The sequence below is a fragment of the Gopherus flavomarginatus genome, chromosome 1 (assembly GCF_025201925.1).
Source record: "Gopherus flavomarginatus isolate rGopFla2 chromosome 1, rGopFla2.mat.asm, whole genome shotgun sequence".
NCBI lineage: Eukaryota > Metazoa > Chordata > Testudines > Testudinidae > Gopherus > Gopherus flavomarginatus.
In genome coordinates, this window is record NC_066617.1 from 45176821 (window position 1) to 45199474 (window position 22654).

The 22654-nt window shown below is 40.8% G+C and overlaps 2 protein-coding genes across 5 annotated transcripts in view; both read left to right on the forward strand.

Annotated features, from left to right (window-relative positions):
* IQUB (IQ motif and ubiquitin domain containing) overlaps positions 1–9862 on the forward strand; it is a 46568-nt gene extending 36706 nt beyond the window's left edge. For both annotated transcript variants that reach the window (XM_050936123.1, XM_050936124.1), the window contains 3 exons: positions 2613–2861; positions 6903–7088; positions 8949–9862. In XM_050936123.1, coding sequence (XP_050792080.1) covers positions 2613–2861; positions 6903–7088; positions 8949–9116 — 603 coding nt within the window. In that variant the 3' untranslated portion in view covers positions 9117–9862. The remainder of the gene's footprint in view (positions 1–2612; positions 2862–6902; positions 7089–8948) is intronic.
* Positions 9863–10467: 605 nt separating this feature from the next.
* Positions 10468–22654, forward strand: part of LOC127042833 (V-type proton ATPase subunit S1-like) — a 102293-nt gene continuing 90106 nt past the window's right edge. The window contains exons 1-2 of one of the 3 annotated variants that reach the window (XM_050936277.1): positions 10487–10554; positions 15810–15871. The gene's annotated coding sequence lies outside the window, so the exon portion shown is untranslated. Of the gene's footprint in view, positions 10555–15376; positions 15872–22654 lie in introns of those variants that run through there. The other 2 variants (XM_050936276.1, XM_050936275.1) reach the window with 2 other exon arrangements.

The following is a 22654-nucleotide window of genomic DNA, read 5'->3' on the forward strand; positions in this document are numbered from 1 at the left end:
CTTTCCTGCCCAAGGTGGTTTCACAGTTTCAGATGGGCCAGGACATATATTTACTTTTCTTCTTTCCAAAACCTCATTAGTCATAGGAGGAGCACAGATTGTGCTCTGTGGACATTAGGAGGGTGCTAGCCTTCTGCATCAAAAGGACCAAGCTGTTTCATAAGTCAGGGCAGGTGCTAATCCAGGATATCTGCAGGGCTGCTACCTAGTCTTCCGTCCAGATGTTTACATCTCATTACGCATTTAACGAGCAGGCCCAAGATGATGCTGGCTTCAGTATAACAATGTTGCAAGCCAAATGATCATGAACTCCAAGCCCACCTCCGGGGATACTGCTTGTGAGTCATCTAGAATGGAATCGACATGAGCAAGCACTTGAAGAAACAAAAATGGTTATCTACCTTTCAAAACTGTTGTTCTTCAAGATGTGTTGCTCATGTCCATTCCATTATCTGCCCTCCTACCCCTCTGTCAGAGTTGCCGGCAAGGAGGAACTTAGAGGGCATGGGCTGGCAGTGCCTAATATACCAATGCATGAGCAAACCACTCCAGAGGGTGCCACTGCCAACCCTATGGATACTACCAAGGCAAAAATCTCCAGTGATTGTGCACATGGGCACACACACACCTATAATGGAATGGACATGAGCAGCACATCTCAAAGAACAATAGTTACGAGAGGTAGGTAACCATTTTTTCTTCCCCTCTGCATGTTTTTATAAAATGAGAAACATTTAGCCCTTATGATTTAATCCTCACATGCCCAAATAGTAAGGGGCCCATAATCTTCACTTTTATATTTTGATTCATGTGATACATTGCATTTGATAGATTACATGGTGATTTACAGCAGTCCTGTTTTGCTGTTTTTCCCCATTCTGTTGTATTTCTAAAGTTGCTTAGTATCTGGTTCCATACAATTAGTAGTAATTTGCTTTGGACCAGAGGAGGGCAAACTTCAGCTCACGGGCCGGATCCGAGCCATCAGGGCTTTCAATCCGGCCTGTAGGATTGCCGGCAGGCTCCCTGCCTGCCCGGGCCCCACTTCCAGAAGTGGCTGGCACCACATCCCTGCAGCCCCGGGAGTGGGACGGGGGCAGAGGGCTCCGTGCGCTGCCCTTGCCTGCAGGCACCGGCCCCCACAGCTCCCATTGGCTGAGAATGGGAAACTGCAGCCAATGGGAGCTTTGGGGGTGGTACCTGCAGGCGAGCCACTGCTGCACATGCTAGCCACTTCTGGGAGTGGCACAGGGCCAGGGCAGGCAGGGAGCTTTAACCCCACTGCTTGCCATTGCCACCCCGGAGCCACTTGAGGTAAGCAACGTCGGGCCGTAGCCCGCACCCCAAACCCTTCCTGCACCCCAACCCCCTGCCATGAGCCCCATAACTACCTGCCTTGAGTCCCCAACGCACCCCTCCTGCACCCCAACCCCCTGCTCTGAGCTCCCTTCCACACTCTCCTGCACCCCAGCCCCTGCCCTAAACCCCCTCCTGCATACCGCACTCCCTTCCAAACCCCAAACCTCTTCCCAAGCCCTATATTTATGGCCCTGTATACAATTTCTCCACCCAGATGTGGCCCTCGGGCCAAAAAGTTTTCCCACCTCTGCTTTGGACCATAATAGCTGAGGTCTTAATCTAGTCCTATAAAATCAGTTGTTTTGTTCTTTAAATATTTTTAATAAATACAATAAGAACAAAGGATGTTTAAAAATAGCTAAACTGATTTTTTTTTAAATTTCAGATAAGTATTGCTGCCTTTTGAAACTTAAAGGCATGTTTAATGTTAAGTGTTGCACACTTAGTCGCTTGTGTGGGCCGATCTTATTGCAAACTCCAAAGGCTCCTTGCATTCCTCCATTCCACCCAACAAGTTCCCTTATGCCACTCTCCCATCTCCATCTATTTCAGGGACTCCCTGCAACTTCACCTTCTGATGCCCAGAGCTCAATGTGCTCTTCATTCTGTCCTCTACCAAATGCCAGGATTCCCCGGTCCCTACCCCATCAAGGGTTCTGTGTCTTCCCTTTCCCTCCTCCTTTCTATACCCTTTCTCCCCCACCCCCCATGCGAGTGGCCATGTGTACACATGCATTCTCCAGTGCCCGAGGTTGTTCTCTTCCTCTTATTAATCTTTTTGTCTATGAGATAAGTCATTCAAGGTATCAACACTTTAAACTTTTGGGAAGATAGGCAAAAATGAGATAGAGATGAAAGTGTTAATGCGTGGCATCAATCAGTTTTTTGATCCATAGACAGTGAAGCTCTGACTGGGATAATCAGGTGGCAGGTCTCCATGTGTCCCCCGTTTTTCCCATTTAGGTTTTCTGATTCTCCACCAAATCAATAGGATATTGGCCAGTGATGTCTAGAACATTCCCTGAGACTTGGGAATTGATCGAATGCGGCATTCAAAAGTTATTGTACTATGTACAGATAGAGAAATGCCATCAAGTTGCATGTAAAGCCTTAGCAAAATTAGCCAATAGGTGTATTGTGTACTGTAAGGCATGATATGTTCTTGGTAATGTTAAAACTCACTCATTTAATAGGAAGACATTCAGTCCTATATATATGTATAGTAGAGCATCTTTCTTATCATCCTTCTTCAGGTTCCACCAGATCCATTAAAGCTTTATAAAAACATTTATTTTTGTCATGGTTGCAAAAGTTACTTGCCCTCTACTGAATTCTCTGTGCCTGCTAATTCACGCACTGTCGGCAGGTGTCGCCGTTGTTGCAAGCTCGATAATGAGGCCCGGCGTCGAGAAGCCTTTTTGAAATACAAGCTTATGCTAAAAAATCTCAGAAAATCTGAAGCTGATTACCAGGATGATGCTAAAATCGCTCATGTAGTTCAGGTACTGTGTGAAAGGATAGTGTTGATAGTGAATATTAATGTGTTTGTGTTGAGCACCATTTTTTCCTGTTTCTGTGAATATATCACTGATGCTAACAGCAACTGGTCTAAGTTATTACATAGGGTGGTAGTTCTAATTTTAGACAGTGATAACCAAAAACTACATACATTTCTCCCTACAATATGGAACAAATGGTTCTCTCTTTAATAGATGAATACAAAGAAACACTCTTACTATCTTAAAGTATGGTTAGACTTTCAAAAGTGATTGTAAAATAATAAAAACAGGAAAGAGGAAGGAGGGTCTAAGAACAGGACCAGGAGTCAGGCGATCTAAATTTATTCTTAGCTCTGCAACGGACTGCCTCTGTGATGCCAGAAAAGTCACTTAATCTCACTATGCCACTGTATCATATATAAAATAAGGATAATTTATAATGGTGTTCCGAGTATTAATATTTGTTAAGCTCTTTGAGATCCTCGGATGGAAGCTGTTATAGAAATACAAAGTATTATTTATTTTATTAAAATTACTAATGTCTTCCATTGAGTTCTTGGGTAAAGAAAAAGCAGAGAAGTCCAGTTTTGAGCCTTGGATGTTACAGTTAGTAGAAGATTTGGATCTAGAGGTTTCTGGATTTTTTTATTTTGTTTTGCATGTATTTGTTAGAATTAAGATTTACTTAAGTTAGTTTCACTTTTCTAAACTATTTAGTATCTTCTATAATCCTTGGCAATTATATGATTAATCAATGAACATGTTAACATTTGGAACAACCTCCTCATTCACACACACTTAACCTTTTTAAAAAAAAAACCTTAGTTGTCAGTATTTAAATTAGTAGGTACACTCAAAGCACAGTTATCTAAAGTAATCCAAAAGCCCAAGATTAGCAGAATTTTCTCAAGGTTTTGGCACTAAGAAACTACAGTATCAACAATAGAAGCACACTTTCTGACTATTTTCAGTGTGTAAAACATATTTCATATCTTATTGTAGTGCTTTACCAAAAATGCTATAATAGAAGATTAGGCTTCTACTATTATCCATGCCCATGTTAAGAAATATTATACAAGTAAATAGATTATACAGATTCTGTTTGTTCTTATTAAGTACTTTTCCTGTTTAAAAATACTAAAAAGAGAGTTTATATTCTTTGTACTGGCGCTAAATTACTGCTTGCCTTAAAATTTGGCTGTTCTCCAAAGCCCAATGACAAATTCTCACTCTTGGATCTCTGCTTCATGCACATGACTCATGGAATTTCCCCAGCTACAGTCTTGGGCTGACAAGCAATAACAGGCAAGTACATGCCTACCTCTGCCTGGAACACTGGTGGCCACTAAATGCCCCCACTCATTCCTTTTTAATGACTGACAGCAAGGGGCTCTCTTCAGCTAGTGATGGCAGCCCAGCCTTGGGAACTTCACAGTAGCATCTGTGGATATGGAGTCTGTGCTTCCTCTAGTACTATTTATGCAGCTGCCACCCAGGTTTGTTTAGTATTCTGAACTTGCATCAAGGAGAGGGTGAGGGTAATAATGAGTCTTATTACCTGAACAAATATGATTAGCCAGAGGAATCTCCAGAAGCACTCCAAATTTCCAAAGGGGATTGAGGAGGAGGAAGAAACACCAGTTTCTCTCCCTCTAATGCCAGGATGGATGAGAGCATCCTATTCATTTTAGAAACTAAAAAGCACTACACTTATCTTTTGTTGCCAGCTTGATAAGAAACTTTACCCCTTCTTACTAGATAAGGATCTGGGCAAGTTGATGGATGCATTTGTCATGTTGAGACTGGATTTCTATACATTGTTGTTTCTGAAGCTTAATGCTAAACCAGTGGAAGCAGTTCTAGCTGGTACAAAATGTAGCTGACCATTTCTTCCATGGTTTCGGCCACCATGAACACCTCAAAATTCCTCCAATGTGAAAAATCATTCTGGTTAAGGTTCAGTCAACTTCCACTGCCAGTTTAAGGCCTTGATCTTAATCTTCAAAGCAATTAATAGGTTAGGTCCTAACTACATTCAAGATTGAATTTCCATCTGTGAGCCACCAAGGCAGTTTCACTTCTTTGGGACAATGAAAATCACAAAGCATTTCAAAGTAGAGGTCAAAGCAATCTGTCGAGGGGACCCAGCTGTGGAATGGACTTCTAGAGATGATATAGATTAATCCATAGTCTGACCACCTTTAGGAAATACAGCAAAACCATCCTGTCAGATCAAACTTTTCCACCATAACCAGAATGATTTTTCTTCAACATCAAATATCCGTCTTCTGAAGGACAGAACTTATCTGTAGCAGAATTTCTTTAATCTGATAAGGTAGAAGAGCCAAGCAGTATTGCCAGTCTAAAGTACTTGCAAGGACCTCATATAAATATGGTAAGAAGTGGCACTAAAATGACAGCAAGTTCAAGAAGCATTTGTGATGTGCAATGTGGCATTAAAAGAAGCTACTGCTTGGAATAGATGCTTGCTGATATGTCTTGTTGCTAGTATCTGACTTTCAACAAAAAGTACAGTAATAACTCAAGGACTTGCTATGAAATGGAAAAAACATATTTTGAAAGTGAAGGTGGAGATGAGACCAACCTTAAGAAGGCTAAAGAAAGTGGGGTCTGTGGGACCAGCTTTAACGAGGCTCAGTAGTGTGGGAAGTAGGGTACACAGCCTTAGCACAACAGAGGCAAAAAGGTTCTAAGGCCAACACATTCAAAGAACCCTTTTGTTTTTCCTCAAGTCAAAGGTCTCAGTGGTAGCAGGACCAGGTTCTGGATTTGGAAGCAAGATGCATGAGAGTATAGGATGCGACATTTTGCAAGAGTATTGACTTGGAATGATTCCAATCACCCCCTGTGAGGAATCTGATTTGTTAACATGTAAATGCTATTATTTTATTAAAGTCAAGTGATTTATTTTTGGGAGAAGGGAAGAAGGACCTACTTCATGCTTGGTATGGAAGAAGCCTTACCTCAAAGTCCATTGGCCTAGTAAAGAATCCTTTTGACTAAATCTTTCCTTCTTTTTTCCATTACTCCAATGCAGAGAAAACTTGGTGATGGAGTATTTATTATAGAAAAGTTTGCCAAAGTTCAACATTAACTGTGGCCCCAAACCACTTTTTGCTTCACAGACTATTTTAAAATAATTAGTAGCGATTTCAGATGATTAGTAATAAATGAAACAAAGTGAAATAAGTATAGGTGAAACATGACTTTACAGAGGGGAATATCAGATTTAAAGTCTGTATATAAAGAACTTACAGTACAAACTGGGCAACCACTAGCTATTTTTAAATCCTGCAGCATCACTGCAGGATGTCACAATTCCAGGGAGAGAATGAGTAACAATATCATTACACAATAATTAACTCTTTGTAGGACAGAAGCAGAGGGGTGAGAAGGGAGAAGTGCAAAACCTGTCATGCTTATCCAGGGGATGAGCCTCTTGATATTGTGCATCCTGAGTTACTTGGATTTTGCCCCCTCCCAGTCCTCCAGCCCAGGTTATTCTGGCTGTGTGCTGAGTTTGACTTCAGTAACATAGAATGGTACCATAACTTATTTATTAAATTTAAACTAATTATGTACTCTAAAATACAAATATAAAGGAAGCTGATAAAGGAGAAGGATCAGTTATATTTATTAATGAGCAAGGACCAAACTAGTAGGGATCAGCATACACAGGAGCAGGGACAATGTAGATTAAATATAAGAAACTTTAAAATTATAAGCAATGAAGCAACCTGTCAACAGAAGATATAGGATTGCCATAAACAGAAATAATCCAGAATAAATTAGTATCTGATTTTTAGGGATGATCTAAGAAGAATTAAATCAATCCTGCCACCCCATACTGTAGTAGGGTAGGCTAGATGACTCAAATGTTTACCCACCTCTACCCAAAATTATTCTATGGCATGTACACAAAATAATTCTAATTCAAAGCATTTCCTAAGTGGTGGCTAGGTAAGGTGAGTTGCTGGTAGAATTAAGCATGCTTTATTCTTCTCAACCTGCTTTCAATTACAGCAAAAAGATCTACAGTACATGGTGGAGAACATTTGGGGTTGTCAGTCAGCTCTTAGTGCCTGGGATGATCTCCATGATTTGGTTATGGTCAGATGGGATAAGCACTGTGAATGGTCTCCATGGAACACAGTCCTCCTCAGTAAAGATGAGGCAAAAGCACATCTCAAGCTGCATAACCTTCAAGAGGTAAAATGGAACTAATGCAATTTTTCTTCGTGTATTTTGCATTTTATTATAATCATGTGACTAAAATTTTGCACTTAGGTCCTCTGTATCTCAGTTGGCCCATTATAACTGCTTCATAAAAATAGTCCTGTATATAATGACTACCCCTTTGTTGAGATCTTAGTAAGATTGTCCACATCTGCTTTTTCAGAAGGATGACATTTAAGTGTCACTGACACTTATTTGAGTTTTGATCACCTGCAATTAGACTATAAAAGCTTATGTGCTATTCTGAGTTGATGATGTCACAACATCTGCTATTCTCTGTTATCAAAGATCAATTAAAATAATTTGTTAAGGAAATCCTTGAAACTACTGCCTTGAAACTGTTACATATAAGGAAAAGTCCTCTATCTAAAGGTACAGTAGCCTGGCAGAGGTCCCACTCTGAGGAACCTGGACTTAATACAGTGAAATATTTAGTATTTCAAAGCTCAAGAGATTTCTTAACAACTAGATGTATCAGGTAAAATAGGTTACAGTCTTCCTTCTCTAGGCTACTGGTTTATGTCGGTAGTGTCGTAAGATGTATGTGGCTATGTAGTGGCTGTTTGGTGGCCAGTTCAGTTCTAAATGGCATATGGCACTACTTAGTGGCATTACTTTTTAAAAGATAAAATAAATTTCAAACTGGAATCTCTGAGTTCCTTCCTTGAGTCCTCACTCCTGCATTAAATCAACAAGGCTGCTCAGGAAACTGGAATCTCAATTATTCCTTTGTGCATATTGTTGTTTATATAACTGGCAGTATCCCTCTTACCTCTGTTTGGCTGGCAAAAGTTCTGATTTTGTGGCTATCTTGCCTGATTGTACCAATCTTGACGTCATTAGACAAAGGAACAGTCTCCACTAGCTGAGGCCCCAAATTTAAGTTTGTGTTTAAAATGAAAATTAACCTCACCCAAAATATTTTATAGATTTTTTTTTACTTAATTTCAATTTTAAAAGTTTAAACATTTCCCTTCTAATAGCTATCCATGCTACTAGTGATGAGAGTAGGGAGACTAAGAGACTAACATTGCATTTAATGTCAGAGTTAATTTGTTTATGATTGTATGGGTTGCTAATCACCAGAAATTTAGTAAGGTCTGTGAAAGTAATTTCATTAACAACACTCCTGGATTGAACTACAGTCTGAAAACTGAAATTCCAGTGTGCTTCAATTAACCCACAGCATTCTTTGTGTATTTAATCTAATTATTCTCATATCAAATTAAATATAGTACTGTATCTTGTAGACATTTCTACCTTGTAGAATATTGGGTAATTGATTGAACTTCTAGAAATAGAACACTGGATCAAAACCAAGGCTGCATAAAAATGCTACAAAATGGTTTAAAATGGTATGCCCTGATGAGCATTTATAAAAGCTTCAGTCCAATTCCAAAGAAGGTAAAGTTCCCTTACATATTAGCTTAGAAACGCACAAGTTTAAGCATTGCCAGTCTCCCCCTGATTTTCAAAATTTTAAAATAATAATAAAAAATAAATTCACATCACTCAAAAGATAATAAGGAAATGTAGAGAGACCTAGTCTGGGGAAATGCTGAATGATTTTAATAGGAGTTTAAGGCAGTCATCACTTCACAGGAGACACTCAGTACCTTCCAGACTGAGGCCTTAAAAGACTGCTATACAGGACTACCTTCTGCTGTATCTTACTGCATTAAGTAACATGTCTGGATTTGAATGTTATGGTTTGGTTTGTTAAACAGTTTGTAGGTCACTAGTGCAGTGTTTATACTATACAGGATATGTAGCAACATATAGATAAGAAATTTTGATTGCATTTAATAAAATTTGGATTTTCTTACCTTTCAGGCATATGAAATGGTATTTATTCACAGGATAAAGCACAAACATATCCTGGCAAAGAACTTTTTCTCTCAGATTCCAGAGATAGCATCATTTTTGCATAAAGATGGTGATCAGGCTCATACAAATGAACTGTTAATAACTAAGCCTATCCCTGCTGGTTCAAAAGCATAACTCTTCAGACATAAAGCTGTTATCTGAATTATTGATTAACATGACTAACTTAATTGGAGTAAATAATTGTCCTCTTTCATCTATAGATTAATTGTACTCGGGGAACATGTATCAAGATAAACTTCCAAGGATCCAATACTCTGATCCTGACCACTTATTGTAATAATTGCATTTCATGTTCTGTGACTGCAAGCCTGTTAAGTTTTTAAACATAAAATAAAACATTTTTAGAATATAATTTGTAAAATTTATCATAATCATTCCATGAGCTCTTCAAACCTGAGGTTGTCGTCTTGTATCCTTAAGTGTCTACTGCTACTGCAATATAAATAATATTGAGGAGATTTAGAGAATTTCCTTTATACACAATTTCTATTTTAAACAATATATACTACTAATAAAACTTTTTATAATATTTTAATTCATTTCTTCTGTGTTTTAAACAGGTGAGGCCTTTTGGTCAAAAACAAAAATACGTAATCCACATTCAGCTACAGATTTCATTATCTGTCCCAATATAGGCCCTTTATGTTGCAAACATTTGTGCACAGGAATAACTTAACACACATGAGAGTAATCCCTGTGAGCTTAATGGAACTACTCATATGTCAGTGTTTGTAAAATTGTGGCTGTATTTTGTAATACCAAGAATAGATTGTTTGGGACATGTTAATCTCTTGGTTAACTCATCTGAAGTTACAGCAGGAGTCAGTTTTCTCCCTTAAATATATGTTTACTTATGTCATTTTCCCCTTTGTATTTCTGTTACATAAATTCAATAAAAAGTTACATGAAATTGTTCTAAAGTTCTGTTCAGTTGTTTCAAACCACTATTTTAGGCATTTCTTTGGCCCCAGTCTCCAAGGGCTTACTACTTTGACTAGTATAATTGCCTATGGTAAAGTAGAGGCACTTAAAAGTTGAAATAAGTAAATATACATTTAGCAGCAAACCATATTAGAACAGCACTGTGCATTCACCAGAGACTTAAGACCAGATCTAACCATGCCTATTAAAGTCAACAAAAGTCTTTCCATTTACTTTAATGGGATTTGGCCCCTAGGTTGCAATCCAGCAAAACACTTAAGCACATGCATAATTTTAAGCACATAAGTAGTCCAGTTGAGTTAAGTTCTTTGCTGGATTTGGGCCTTAATACAAGACTGGATGCCAGGAATGGACATCTGTGAGCCAGAAAATAGGCTCTTTTAATAAAAAAAAAAAAAAAGGAAAAGTTGGGAGGTGAAAGGTCATGTCCTTCAGTAGCAGCTCTAGGAACTACAAGCTGTGACATGTTGAGAGAACTTCCTGGTTCTTGCCAAGAAGTACTATTGCCCTCCAAGCAGGAAGTTTCAGCACTGATTGAAGTTGTGAGAACGAAGCAAGCAAGCAGAGAGGAAGCTGCTGAACTGTTATCCTGTTCTATGTTTCTTTACAGGTAGGACCAAAAAGGGCTTAAAGAGTACCCTGAGAGGAGTTTAAATGATAGAAAATGAGAACATTGGCTTGTTTGTGTTGAGGTTTAGTTATTGTGGGAATTAGAACATATTTGTAAGAGGGTTGAGTTATACAAAGTCCCCTCTGTCCTTCCAGCAGGAAGTTTCAACACTGACTGAAGCTGGAAGCACAAGGCAAGCAAGTAGAGAGGAGGCTGCTGGATAAAACAGAATAAAACTTTGTTCCTGGTTGTTTGTCTAAGTGGGTTTGGTCTGAGGTGATACACATGCACACATAACACAGGCCAAGTTTCCTAAAGTTGTGTAAAAAGCCCCAAGGCAGACTTATCCTATCTTGAACAACTTCATACTGGGTCAGTTGTACGGGAGAGGGGCTACAGGTGAAAGCAAAAGCATGAATCCTGTAGATATCATTCCATCCTTTGATAAATGAATACAGTATATTATTTTTTCTTAAAAAGTGGCCATTAAAAAATAGACCCTCATATTTGGTCCGCAAGGAGCATGAGGGAATTAGTTCAGGCAAATCTGGACTCAGCTGCTGGTCTCATAATTTGTGTGTGCCATCCGCATCTGGAGATTATAGAATTCACAAGAAAACAAGTGTTTTGGTCCAGTAGAGGAAAGCTCATTTGCACAAATGCTTTGCCTGTTGGTCTTTTGTATACCTCTGAGTCTTTAATGATGCTTTGTGTAGTATCTGTTTAGACATGCTGTTTAGGCTTCCCATGTGTGTAAATTGCTGCTAAATTCTGTTGAAACTGAACTGAATTGGATACTTGACAATGTATCTGAGACAATGGCTGGCTGATGGACTCATTGAGAATGAAATTTCTAGCCTTTCAGCTCACAAAGCGAAAAGACTAGGAGATTGTACTTGTACAAGGTCAAAGCTTCAGTCTTTCACTGGAGTAGCTTTAAAATGGCTGTTTTGAGCCATTGTGGGTTCTAGAGGGTTGAATTTTGGAGAACATGAGACACCAGTATAGAACTTAATCAAAAAAATCTGACAAAGGTGCTCGTAAGTTTGAAATCCTAATTAAGTCACATCATTAGGATGGAGCAAAATATAGCCATCATAAATTTGAAATAGAATATGTGCTAGTGTCATTTAAGCACTCAGGACTGCAACAGTATCCAAACCTAGTTAGATGTGGCCTGTGTTGTTGTTCTTTTAGAGCAAATAGTTTTAGCTTTTCTTTATTGCTGCTTTTATCATCTTCCCCATACATTTACTGGAATTACCATAGTAAGAAGAATGCTTTTCACCTTTTTATTTCTTATAATATTGTTTACATGTATGTTATAAAAAGGATTTTTACTTTAGGATTTTTTTCTAATCTAGTTAGCTGTTCATATGGTTTTTGGCTGTTAATGTAAGTTAATTCACAAATGCCATCAAAACAAAACAAACACCAATCTCTTGATGAAGTATTAAAAACAAAAGAGCTTTTGCATATGCAATAGCAGTAGGGGCAGGTAAAGCTGACTGAGAGGGGTATGAGCCAGGTTCAAGTTATTGTGATCTCCAATATCTTATATCTTATTTTGTTCCACACAGTAATACATAATCTAGATCCATTTTAACACAATATTTAATAGTTCATTGAATGGCCTCTGCGTATTCCCACTCTTGAAAGCTCCAACAGGCATAGCTAATTTAGAGCTTGTCTACATGGGGACACAGGAAAATTAATCTAAATTAAATAAAGGTGTGAATTTAAGGTGGGTTAGTTAAACTGCATTAACCCCCTGTGCAGACACTCTCATTCAGAATTGAAATGGCTTTAATTCCATTTAGCTTAATTATCTTTGTATTTGAAACTCCTATGTCTAAGTGCACCAGCAGGGTCTACATGGACTAATTAATGCATACTACGTTAGCGTGTTTTAGAAATCACAACTGCATAGTATATATTACCCCACCATGTAGACAAGCCCTAAACTTAATCCAAGATTATGTTAGTAAGAAGGAGGTGGGGGTATAAATTGAGGATCTGTATCTGCATTTCAAACTAGGAAGTCATTTCAAGTATGTTTTAGAAAAAATGGATGTTCCTTTTATAGTTTTTGTTTTGTCACCTTAAGCTGTTTAGATCAAAGACTTGCAGCACAGTTGCTTGAAACACTACAATATTTGTAATATATTTATTTATACACTGTCTTGAATATACAAACTGTAACTTGCTAGCTAATTAATTCTCACAACACTTTAGAAAAGAGGACACTGAGGCAGAGATACAGAGACTTTCTCAAGGACACACAGCGAGTCAATGGTACAGCTGGGATTATATCTCAGGATTTCTTGTCTTTCAATCCTCCCTGAATATTAACTCTTTTTTGCCTCATCTCCATTTATCCCCTTCTCCCCAGGCCTCTCTTGCTCAGTAAAGTCTCTTGTTTCAGTACCCTGTGTCCTTTTTTCCAAATCCATCCCCATATCTTCTTTCATGTCTCCCTGAGCTGAGAAATCCTTCCCTGACCTCAAATGCCATGCCTCTTTCCTACCCTTCTCTAAATTCACTTCAGAGATGTTTATGCTCTGAATAATTACTGTTTGTTAAATAAATTTTGAAAACCGTTGTTACGTTCAAGACGTGCAGTAGCCTCCCATGTGAGTTCATAATCATAGTCCTCTTCCTTGCCCTTTCACTGTCCTACCTCCTCTTATATTACCTGCTTTCTCTGTTTAGTCTCAGCGCAGTTGATAAGCTGCTCAGGGTAGGGTATCTTACCTATTTTGTAAAGGATTTTCCACACTTCTGACATTGCTTAAGTAATTAATAATAGCCTTGTGCTTATTACTTCTGATTATACAGCTGGAGTAACACAGGCCCAGATAGTAAGCCTGATAACACTGAAAAATCACCTTTCTCATGTGGAAAGATCAGCCAGCTTGGCAGTGGCATTATCAACACTGCCTCCGGAGAGGGTTGTCTGTAGGTTCAAGAATGCATATGTGAGAAGAAGACGTGGATTACGTGAGCAGGCTGAAGTTGGAACGGATGCATATCAACACCCCTCCACACACAGAGAGAGATCTCCAGGGAGGTCCCCTGGGACTTTACCGACTCTTTTAAGGTTGAAATTCAGGCTGATCAACAGGGAAGAAAAGTATGCTCTTCCTGAGGTCATCACAACAACAATCAGACAGCTGATGGTCCTACTTTCCCTGAGCTGGTCTCAAGGAAAGTGAAGACAAAAACACTACAGACCAGCCAGTTGACTGGAGGACAATGCCCACTAGTGTGATGGTACCTCAGCTAAAAAATGTTGTGTGGTTCACCAAACTGCAGTCCCTGACTGACTCTAAAGCTCTACAATATGATGGGGGTTAATTTAGCTACAACAAATCAGGAAAAAGATCTTGGAGTCATCCTGTATAGTTCTCTGAAGATGCCCATGCAGTGTGCAGAGGCAGTCAAAAAAGCAAACAGGATGTTAGGAATCATTAAAAAGGGGATAGAGAATAAGACAGAAAATATATTATTGCCCTGATATAAATTGATGGTATGCCCACATGTTGAATACTGTGTTGAGATGTGGTTGCCTCATCTCAAAAAAGATGTACTGGCACTAGAAAAGGTTCAGAGAAGGGCAACTAAAATGATTAGGGGGTTGGAGAGGGTCCCATATGAGGAGAGATTAAAGAGGCTGGGACTTTTCAGCTTGGAAAAGAGGAGACTAAGGGTGGAAATGATAGAGGTATATAAAATTATGAGTGATGTGGAGAAGTAGATAAGGAAAAGTTATTTACTTATTCCCATAATACAAGAACTTGGGGTCACCAAATGAAATTAATAAGTTTAAAACAAATAAAAGGAAGTTCTTCTTCACGCAGCGCACAGTCAACTTGTGGAACTCCTTGCCTGAGGAGGTTGTGAAGATTAGGACTATAACAGCATTTAAGAGAGAACTGGATAAATTCATGGAGTTAAGTCCATTAATGACTATTAGCCAGGATGGGTAAGGAATGGTGACCCTAGCCTCTGTTTGTCAGAGGGTGGAGATGGATGGCAGGAGAGAGATCACTTGCTCATTACCTGTTAGGTTCACTCCCTCTGGGGCACATGGCATTGGCCACTGTCGGTAGGCAGGATACTGAGCTAGATGGACCTTTGGTCTGACCCAGTATGGCCGTTCTTATATTCTTATGTTCAGATCCAGCAAGGAGAAAAGCGATTCCTTTTTCTTTTCCTGAATAATTTTTTTTTGTTGGGTTTCTTTAACAGAACACCTGGGCACAGATACCGGCCAGGAGAGACTTGTCCTAGCTCTTTAGGGTGTGGGGGGCCAATAATAGCACGTGCACATAAGCCCATAGTACAAGTTATAATTGGTCATCAATTAACCAAGGTTCCAAGCAAATCTTACCACAGATCATTAAAAGTTCTAGATATGTAAAGATTATAGCCTTAACCCATTCTTTCTACAAGGAAAAGCATAAACTGATAAATAAGCTGCATAGTAATAGAATTATTAAGTAAACTATTCAGTAATTTGTATTTATATTAGTTTTGGGATTGTGCTCATGTAATAATTTGATCAATTTTGGGTCTCGATTTTTTGTTAATCAGTTTTAATGCATACTATTGTTAACTCCTTGAATTGATTAATTTGGTTTACATTGTAAGCTCAATCTGATTCTTATATTATTTAGTACTTCAGGGAAATATAATAAATTGGTTTTAGTTGTTTATAATCTTAAAAGCCATAAAAACAAACAATTGTTTTTCTCAAATCAAATAATGAGGTAAAAATAACCTTAATTAAAGGGACTTTAATTAAACATTAACAAATCATTTCACTCAGGTCTTAGAAACCCTATTACTACTCCAAATTTGAGAAACCTGCCAAGACACCTGTGTTAGTCCCTTGAAGAGAAATTTTTTTAAGGTGTGTAGAAGTGTTTTTGAAGAGAGGTGTTTTTGACCCATCTCTCTAAAATAGAAAGGTTCATAAAGGGTTAACAAGCTGAAAGAGGAAAAAGGAAGTTCCCTTCTGATCACTGTGCTCCCAGGCTGACAGTGAGATAGTGAAGTTTCCTGTTGAAAGAGTAGAGAAGTGCAGTCAGGCATACTATTCAAACAAGCCAGACACAGAAGTCTGGAGTAGAGGATTCACTAAGAGTTTTAGTAAAGCTGCAAGATAAAAAGCTTCACACTTTCAGTTTTGCCTTCATCTGTAACAAAGCTTTCATACACAGAGGCTAAACTATCTTCCCCTTTTCTCTGAGGAAAATCTGCTTCCTGCACATGGAAGAAAACTGCTAGTCACCACAACTGGAAATATCAAATAGTAAGTGTTAAGTTTCTTTCACTTATACTTCCACTTAGGTTTTCACCCACATTATGACAAGGTTTATTAACTCCTGTCCCTAACCATGAGGCAGCCAACTCATTTGAAACATGGAGCAGAGATAACTTACTTCCTTTACATGCCATTTAGAATCATAGGACTGGAAGAGACCTCAAAAGGTCATCTAGTTCAATCACCTGCACTCATGGCAGAACTAAGTATTATCTAGAACATCCCTGACGTGTTTGTCTAACCTGCTCTTAAAAATCTCCAATGATGGAGATTCCACAGCCTCCCTAGGCAATTTATTCCAGTGCTTAACCAACCTGATAGTTAGGAAGTTTTTCCTAAATGTCCAGACCTAAACCACCTCTGCTGCAATTTAATCCCATTGCTGCTTGTCTTATCCTCAGAGGTTACAGAGAACAATTTTTCTTCCTCATCCTTGTAAAAACCTTTTATGTACTTGAAAACTGTTCTGTCCCCTCTCAGTCTTCTCTTCTCCAGATTAAACAAATCCAATTTTTCCAATGTTTCCTCCCAGGTCATGTTTTCTAGATTTAATCATTTTTCTTGCCCTTCTCTGGATTTTCTCCAGTTTGTCTACATCTTTCCTGAAATGTGACACCCAGAACTGGACACAATACTCCAGTTGAAGCCGTTATCAGCATGGAGTAGAGCGGAAGAGTTACTTCTCGTGTCTTGCTTACAACATTCCTGCTAATACATCCCAGAATGATGTTGGTGGTGTTTTTTTTCTTTTTTTGCAATAGTGTTAAACTGTTGATTCATATTTAACTTGTGATTCACTATGACCTCCAGATGTTTCTGCAATACTCCTTCCTGGGCAGTCATCTCCTAGTTGCACACATACAAAATGATTGTTCCTTCCTAAGTGGTGTACTTTGCATTTGTCCTTATTGACTTTTATCCTATTTACTTCAGACCATTTCTCCAGATCATTTTGAATTTTAATCCTGTCCTCCAAAGCACTTGCCACCCTTTTCAGCTTGGTATCATGTGCAAACTTTATAAATGAACTTTGTGCCATTATCTAAATCATTGATGAAGATATTGAACAGAATCGGACCCAGAACTAATCTCAGCCAGATCCCACTTGATGTGCCCTTCCAGCTTGATTGTGAACCACTGAAACTACTCTTTGGGAATGGTTTTCCAGCCAGTTATGCACCCACCTTATAGTCTCCATCTAAGTTCTATTGCCCTAATTTGTTTATGCGAGACAGTATCAAAAGCTAAGGTCAAGATATGCCATGTCTACCGCTTCCCCCATGCGCAAGTCTTGTTACCCTGTCAAAGAAAGCTATTAGGTTGGTTTGACACATTTTGTTCTTAACAAATCTATGCTGACTGTTAATTATCACCTTTTTATCTTCCAAGTGTTGGCAAATTGATTGCTTAATTATTTGCTCCACTACCTTTGCCATCTAAATTGCTATCTACCTAGAGGGTAGGTCGTTTGATCAATCAAAATGGGAAAGACAAGATGTCAATCATTTGCAAGAGACCCTCAGCCAGCTCAGTGAGGACGTGGTGGCAGGCACTATATTCCATATATATACACTATATAACTTATATTGCCTGTGGCTCCATCCTGGAAAGAGACAATAAACTTTGAAAGGGGAAAAGTTAATGGTTTTTGTAATGGGGTAGAGGGTCACCATCCACTGCAGGATGAGAGCACCCTGTCCCTCAAGCCACCCTCTGCCTCTAGGAAGTGAGGCCTAAAGGCTTAAGTCCACCAAGTGGCTTTTAGCTGTGGGGCTGTGTGGCCTAGCAGCCAGATTCAATAGCATATCCTGGCTCTTGGGGCAGTGAGACCTAGCAGCCAGAAAAGGGGTGGGCCACCACCTGAGGATGGCATGGTGGCCAGAGTAGGGGGACTCAGGCCCTCCCTAATCCACTGGGTCCCAGCCCAGGCAGCAGCGAGTGAGATTGTCAGCAGGGATCTAACCACAGCACACCAACTATGGCTAGTTCCTCCACTGGGCTGCTTCCTACTATGACTCCTGCATCCATGGTCTGAGTGACTTTGAAGTTCCTGGTTTTCTCTGCCTGGGCTGGTCCCGCTGGCTGTGAAGTCCCTGGGGTGCTCACAGACAGTGGGGCATCTGCCAGGATCTTGGTGTCTCTGGCTTCTCCTTTCAGGGGCTGCTGCAGCTCCAAGGTAGGCGCCTGTAACAGATATCCTTCCTCTGCAGTAGCCAGCTGGGCTACTTTCTTTTATACTGGTGCTACACCTCGAGCATGCCCAGTAGGAGTGCGAGGGTGTGATTTCCTCAGCCCACAGTGAGAAGTTAACACTTGGCTGTCCAGTGCGGAGTGAGTGCTCCCCATCACAGTTTGGAGCAAGATTTAGACAGCCAGTGGATAGAAATGGATAAAGTAGCTGAGAATTTCAGAGGGATAGAAAAATTGCAGAATAGAAGGGAAGAGAATGAGTGGTTGGCAAAGAAGGATACTCTTAAATGGAGGTTAAGAGGCACTCTGGCAGCTCCAGGAGCCCAAGGTGCCCAAGATGTTCGTGAGATGAACGTAACCCTTACATTGGATGGGTACACCTTACTTCAGGGCCCAAATAAAAAAGAATTGTTCAAGAAAGCAAAACAGATTGATAAATTTGGCTCCCTCGAGAAGAGAGAGAGGTTTAACACACAAACTTCCCTAGCTGCTTTAGAAGGAGTTTCAGCAAATAAGATGAGGTTTTTAAGGAGGACTTTAACCACAAACCCCAGGGTCTTCCGCCATTGCTTCCAGCGCACAGGTGCTTATTTTGACATGGGAAGGGGCTCAGAGTCTGGATGGCATGTGGGAGCCTTTGTTCCCCTCCCTCCCTCCTACCCATCAGAGCCTTTCCACGAGAGTGGATCAGTCCTCTTCAGCACCTGGGGCTCAGCAAGGTGGACCTTTCTCTCCAGACAGGGCTTCCTTGGTAGTAATACCCCTCCTCCCAACACCAAGCAATACAGCTCAATCCACTTCCAAAGGGAAATGCTCCAATTTTCCTCCCACATGCTTAAATGGATAATCAGTTAACTTGGCAAGGAATTTATGCTTTCTGACTCTCCCTCTTCGCAACAGAAGGCTGTGTGCTCTTACAGAGATTTACCTCTTTATTACCCTCCAATTACATCTCAGAGGATGAGGAACAAAGAGTCTCCAAGTAACCTTTTTCCCTGCCTCCCACAGGCTGAGTCCCAATTAAGGAAACATGCATTCCCAGTTTGTGCCAAAAGGTAGTTGTAAATACAATGATAAAATAGGAATACAGATTAAATAGTTGACGGTAGCAAAGTTATTGGTAACCAACATTTGGTACCCAGCAGATACTTTCTTCAAAGGGAAATACAGTAACAGCTGGGATAAGAATTGCAATCTCTTACTCATTTTTTAAAAACAAAGCCCAGAATAAACACATCTGCTTTCATTATCTCAGGTTGCTGATGGATCTCTTAATATGCAGTGCCACCATCAATATGTCAGCTTCTGACTCTGTTTCTTGGGTCATATTCACACATAACTGATGACAGTCTCTTTTTCCCTGTCTGCAGACATTCCATTCATAAATGTTAGCTTATCAGACCTATAAATTGTCCTCCTTTACAAAAGCAGCAAAGAATCCTGTGGCACCTTATAGACTAACAGACGTTTTGGAGCATGAGCTTTCTTGGGTGAATACCCACTTCTTCAGATGTATGTGGTGGAAATTTCCAGGGGCAGTATATATATGCTAGCAAGCAAGCTAGAGATAACGAGGTCAGTTCAATCAGGGAGGATGAGGCCCTGTTCTAGCAGTTGAGGTGTGAAAACCAAGAGAGGAGAAACTGGTTCTGTAGTTGGCAAGCCATTCACAGTCTTTGTTCAATCCTGAGCTGATGGTGTCAAATTTGCAGATGAACTGAAGCTCAGCAGTTTCTCTTTGAAGTCTGGTCCTGAAGTTTTTTTGCTGCAGGATGGCCACCTTAAGGTCTGCAATAGTGTGGCCAGGGAGGTTGAAGTGCTCCCCTACAGGTTTTTGTATATTGCCATTCCTAATGTCTGATTTGTGTCCATTTATCCTTTTCCGTAGAGACTGTCCAGTTTGGCCAATGTACATAGCAGAGGGGCATTGTTGGCATATGATGGCGTATATTACATTGGTGGATGTGCAGGTGAATGAACCAGTGATGGTGTGGATGATCTGGTTAGGTCCTGTGATGGTGTCGCTGGTGTAGATATGTGGGCAGAGTTGGCATCGAGGTTTGTTGCATGGATTGGTTCCTGAGCTAGAGTTATTATGGTGCGATGTGCAGTTACTGGTGAGAATATGTTTCAGGTTGGCAGGTTGTCTGTGGGCAAGGACTGGCCTGCCACCCAAGGCCTGTGAAAGTGTGGGATCATTGTCCAGGATGGGTTGTAGATCCTTGATGATGCGTTGGAGGGGTTTTAGCTGGGGGCTGTATGTGATGGCCAGTGGAGTCCTGTTGGTTTCTTTCCTGGGTTTGTCTTGCAGTAGGAGGCTTCTGGGTACACGTCTGGCTCTGTTGATCTGTTTCCTTATTTCCTCGTGCGGGTATTGTAGTTTTGAGAATGCTTGGTGGAGATTTTGTAGGTGTTGGTCTCTGTCTGAGGGGTTAGAGCAGATGCGGTTGTACCTCAGTGCTTGGCTGTAGACAATGGATCGTGTGATGTGTCCGGGATGGAAGCTGGAGGCATGAAGGTAGGCATAGCGGTCGGTAGGTTTTCGATATAGGGTGGTGTTAATGTGACCATCACTTATTTGCACCATGGTGTCAAGAAAGTGGACCTCCCGTGTAGATTGGTCCAGGCTGAGGTTGATGGTGGGGTGGAAGCTGTTGAAATCGTGGTGGAATTGGTTCCTGAGATACACAGGTGCCCTCCCACCAACAGCACAAGAAGAAGAACTCCACATGGACTCCTCCTGAGGGTCGAAATGACAATCTGGACCTATACATTGAATGCTTCCACCGGAGTGCACAGGCAGAAATCGTGGAACAACAACATCGCTTGCCTCACAACCTAAGTCGTGCAGAACGCAATGCCATCCACAGCCTCAGAAACCACCCTGACATTATCATCAAAGAGGCTGATAAAGGAGGTGCCGTTGTCATCATGAACAGGTCTGACTACCAAAAGGAGGCCGCCAGACAACTCTCCAATACCAAATTCTACAGGCCACTTCCCTCAGATCCCACTGAGGAATACACTAAGAAACTACAGCATCTACTCAGGACACTCCCCACACTAACACCAGAAGAAATCAACATACCCCTAGAGCCCCAACCAGGGTTATTCTATCTACTACCCAAGATCCACAAACCCGGAAATCCTGGACACCCCATCATCTCGGGCATTGGCACTCTCACTGAAGGACTGTCTGGATATATGGACTCTCTACTCAGACCCTATGCCACCAGCACTCCCAGCTATCTCAGTGACACCACTGATTTCCTGAGGAAACTACAATGCATTGGTCACCTCCCAGAAAACACCATCCTAGCCACCATGGATGTAGAGGCTCTCTACACAAACATCCCACACACAGATGGAATACAAGCTGTCAAGAACACTATCCCTGACGATGCCACAGCACAACTGGCTGCTGAGCTCTGTGCCTTTATACTTACACACAACTATTTCAAATTTGATGACAATATATATCTCCAGATCAGTGGCACTGCTATGGGCACCCGCATGGCCCCACAATATGCCAATATCTTTATGGCCGACCTGGAACAACGCTTCCTCAGCTCTCGTCCACTCACGCCCCTTCTCTACCTACGCTACATTGATGACATCTTCATCATCTGGACCCATGGGAAGGAGACTCTGGAAAAATTCCACCACGATTTCAACAGCTTCCACCCCACCATCAATCTCAGCCTGGACCAATCCACACGGGAGGTCCACTTTCTTGACACCACGGTGCAAATAAGTGATGGTCACATTAACACCACCCTATATCGAAAACCTACCGACCGCTATGCCTACCTTCATGCCTCCAGCTTCCATCCCGGACACATCACACGATCCATTGTCTACAGCCAAGCACTGAGGTACAACCGCATCTGCTCTAACCCCTCAGACAGAGACCAATACCTACAAAATCTCCACCAAGCATTCTCAAAACTACAATACCCGCATGAGGAAATAAGGAAACAGATCAACAGAGCCAGACGTGTACCCAGAAGCCTCCTACTGCAAGACAAACCCAAGAAAGAAACCAACAGGACTCCACTGGCCATCACATACAGCCCCCAGCTAAAACCCCTCCAACGCATCATCAAGGATCTACAACCCATCCTGGACAATGATCCCACACTTTCACAGGCCTTGGGTGGCAGGCCAGTCCTTGCCCACAGACAACCTGCCAACCTGAAACATATTCTCACCAGTAACTGCACATCGCACCATAATAACTCTAGCTCAGGAACCAATCCATGCAACAAACCTCGATGCCAACTCTGCCCACATATCTACACCAGCGACACCATCACAGGACCTAACCAGATCATCCACACCATCACTGGTTCATTCACCTGCACATCCACCAATGTAATATACGCCATCATATGCCAACAATGCCCCTCTGCTATGTACATTGGCCAAACTGGACAGTCTCTATGGAAAAGGATAAATGGACACAAATCAGACATTAGGAATGGCAATATACAAAAACCTGTAGGGGAGCACTTCAACCTCCCCGGCCACACTATTGCAGACCTTAAGGTGGCCATCCTGCAGCAAAAAAACTTCAGGACC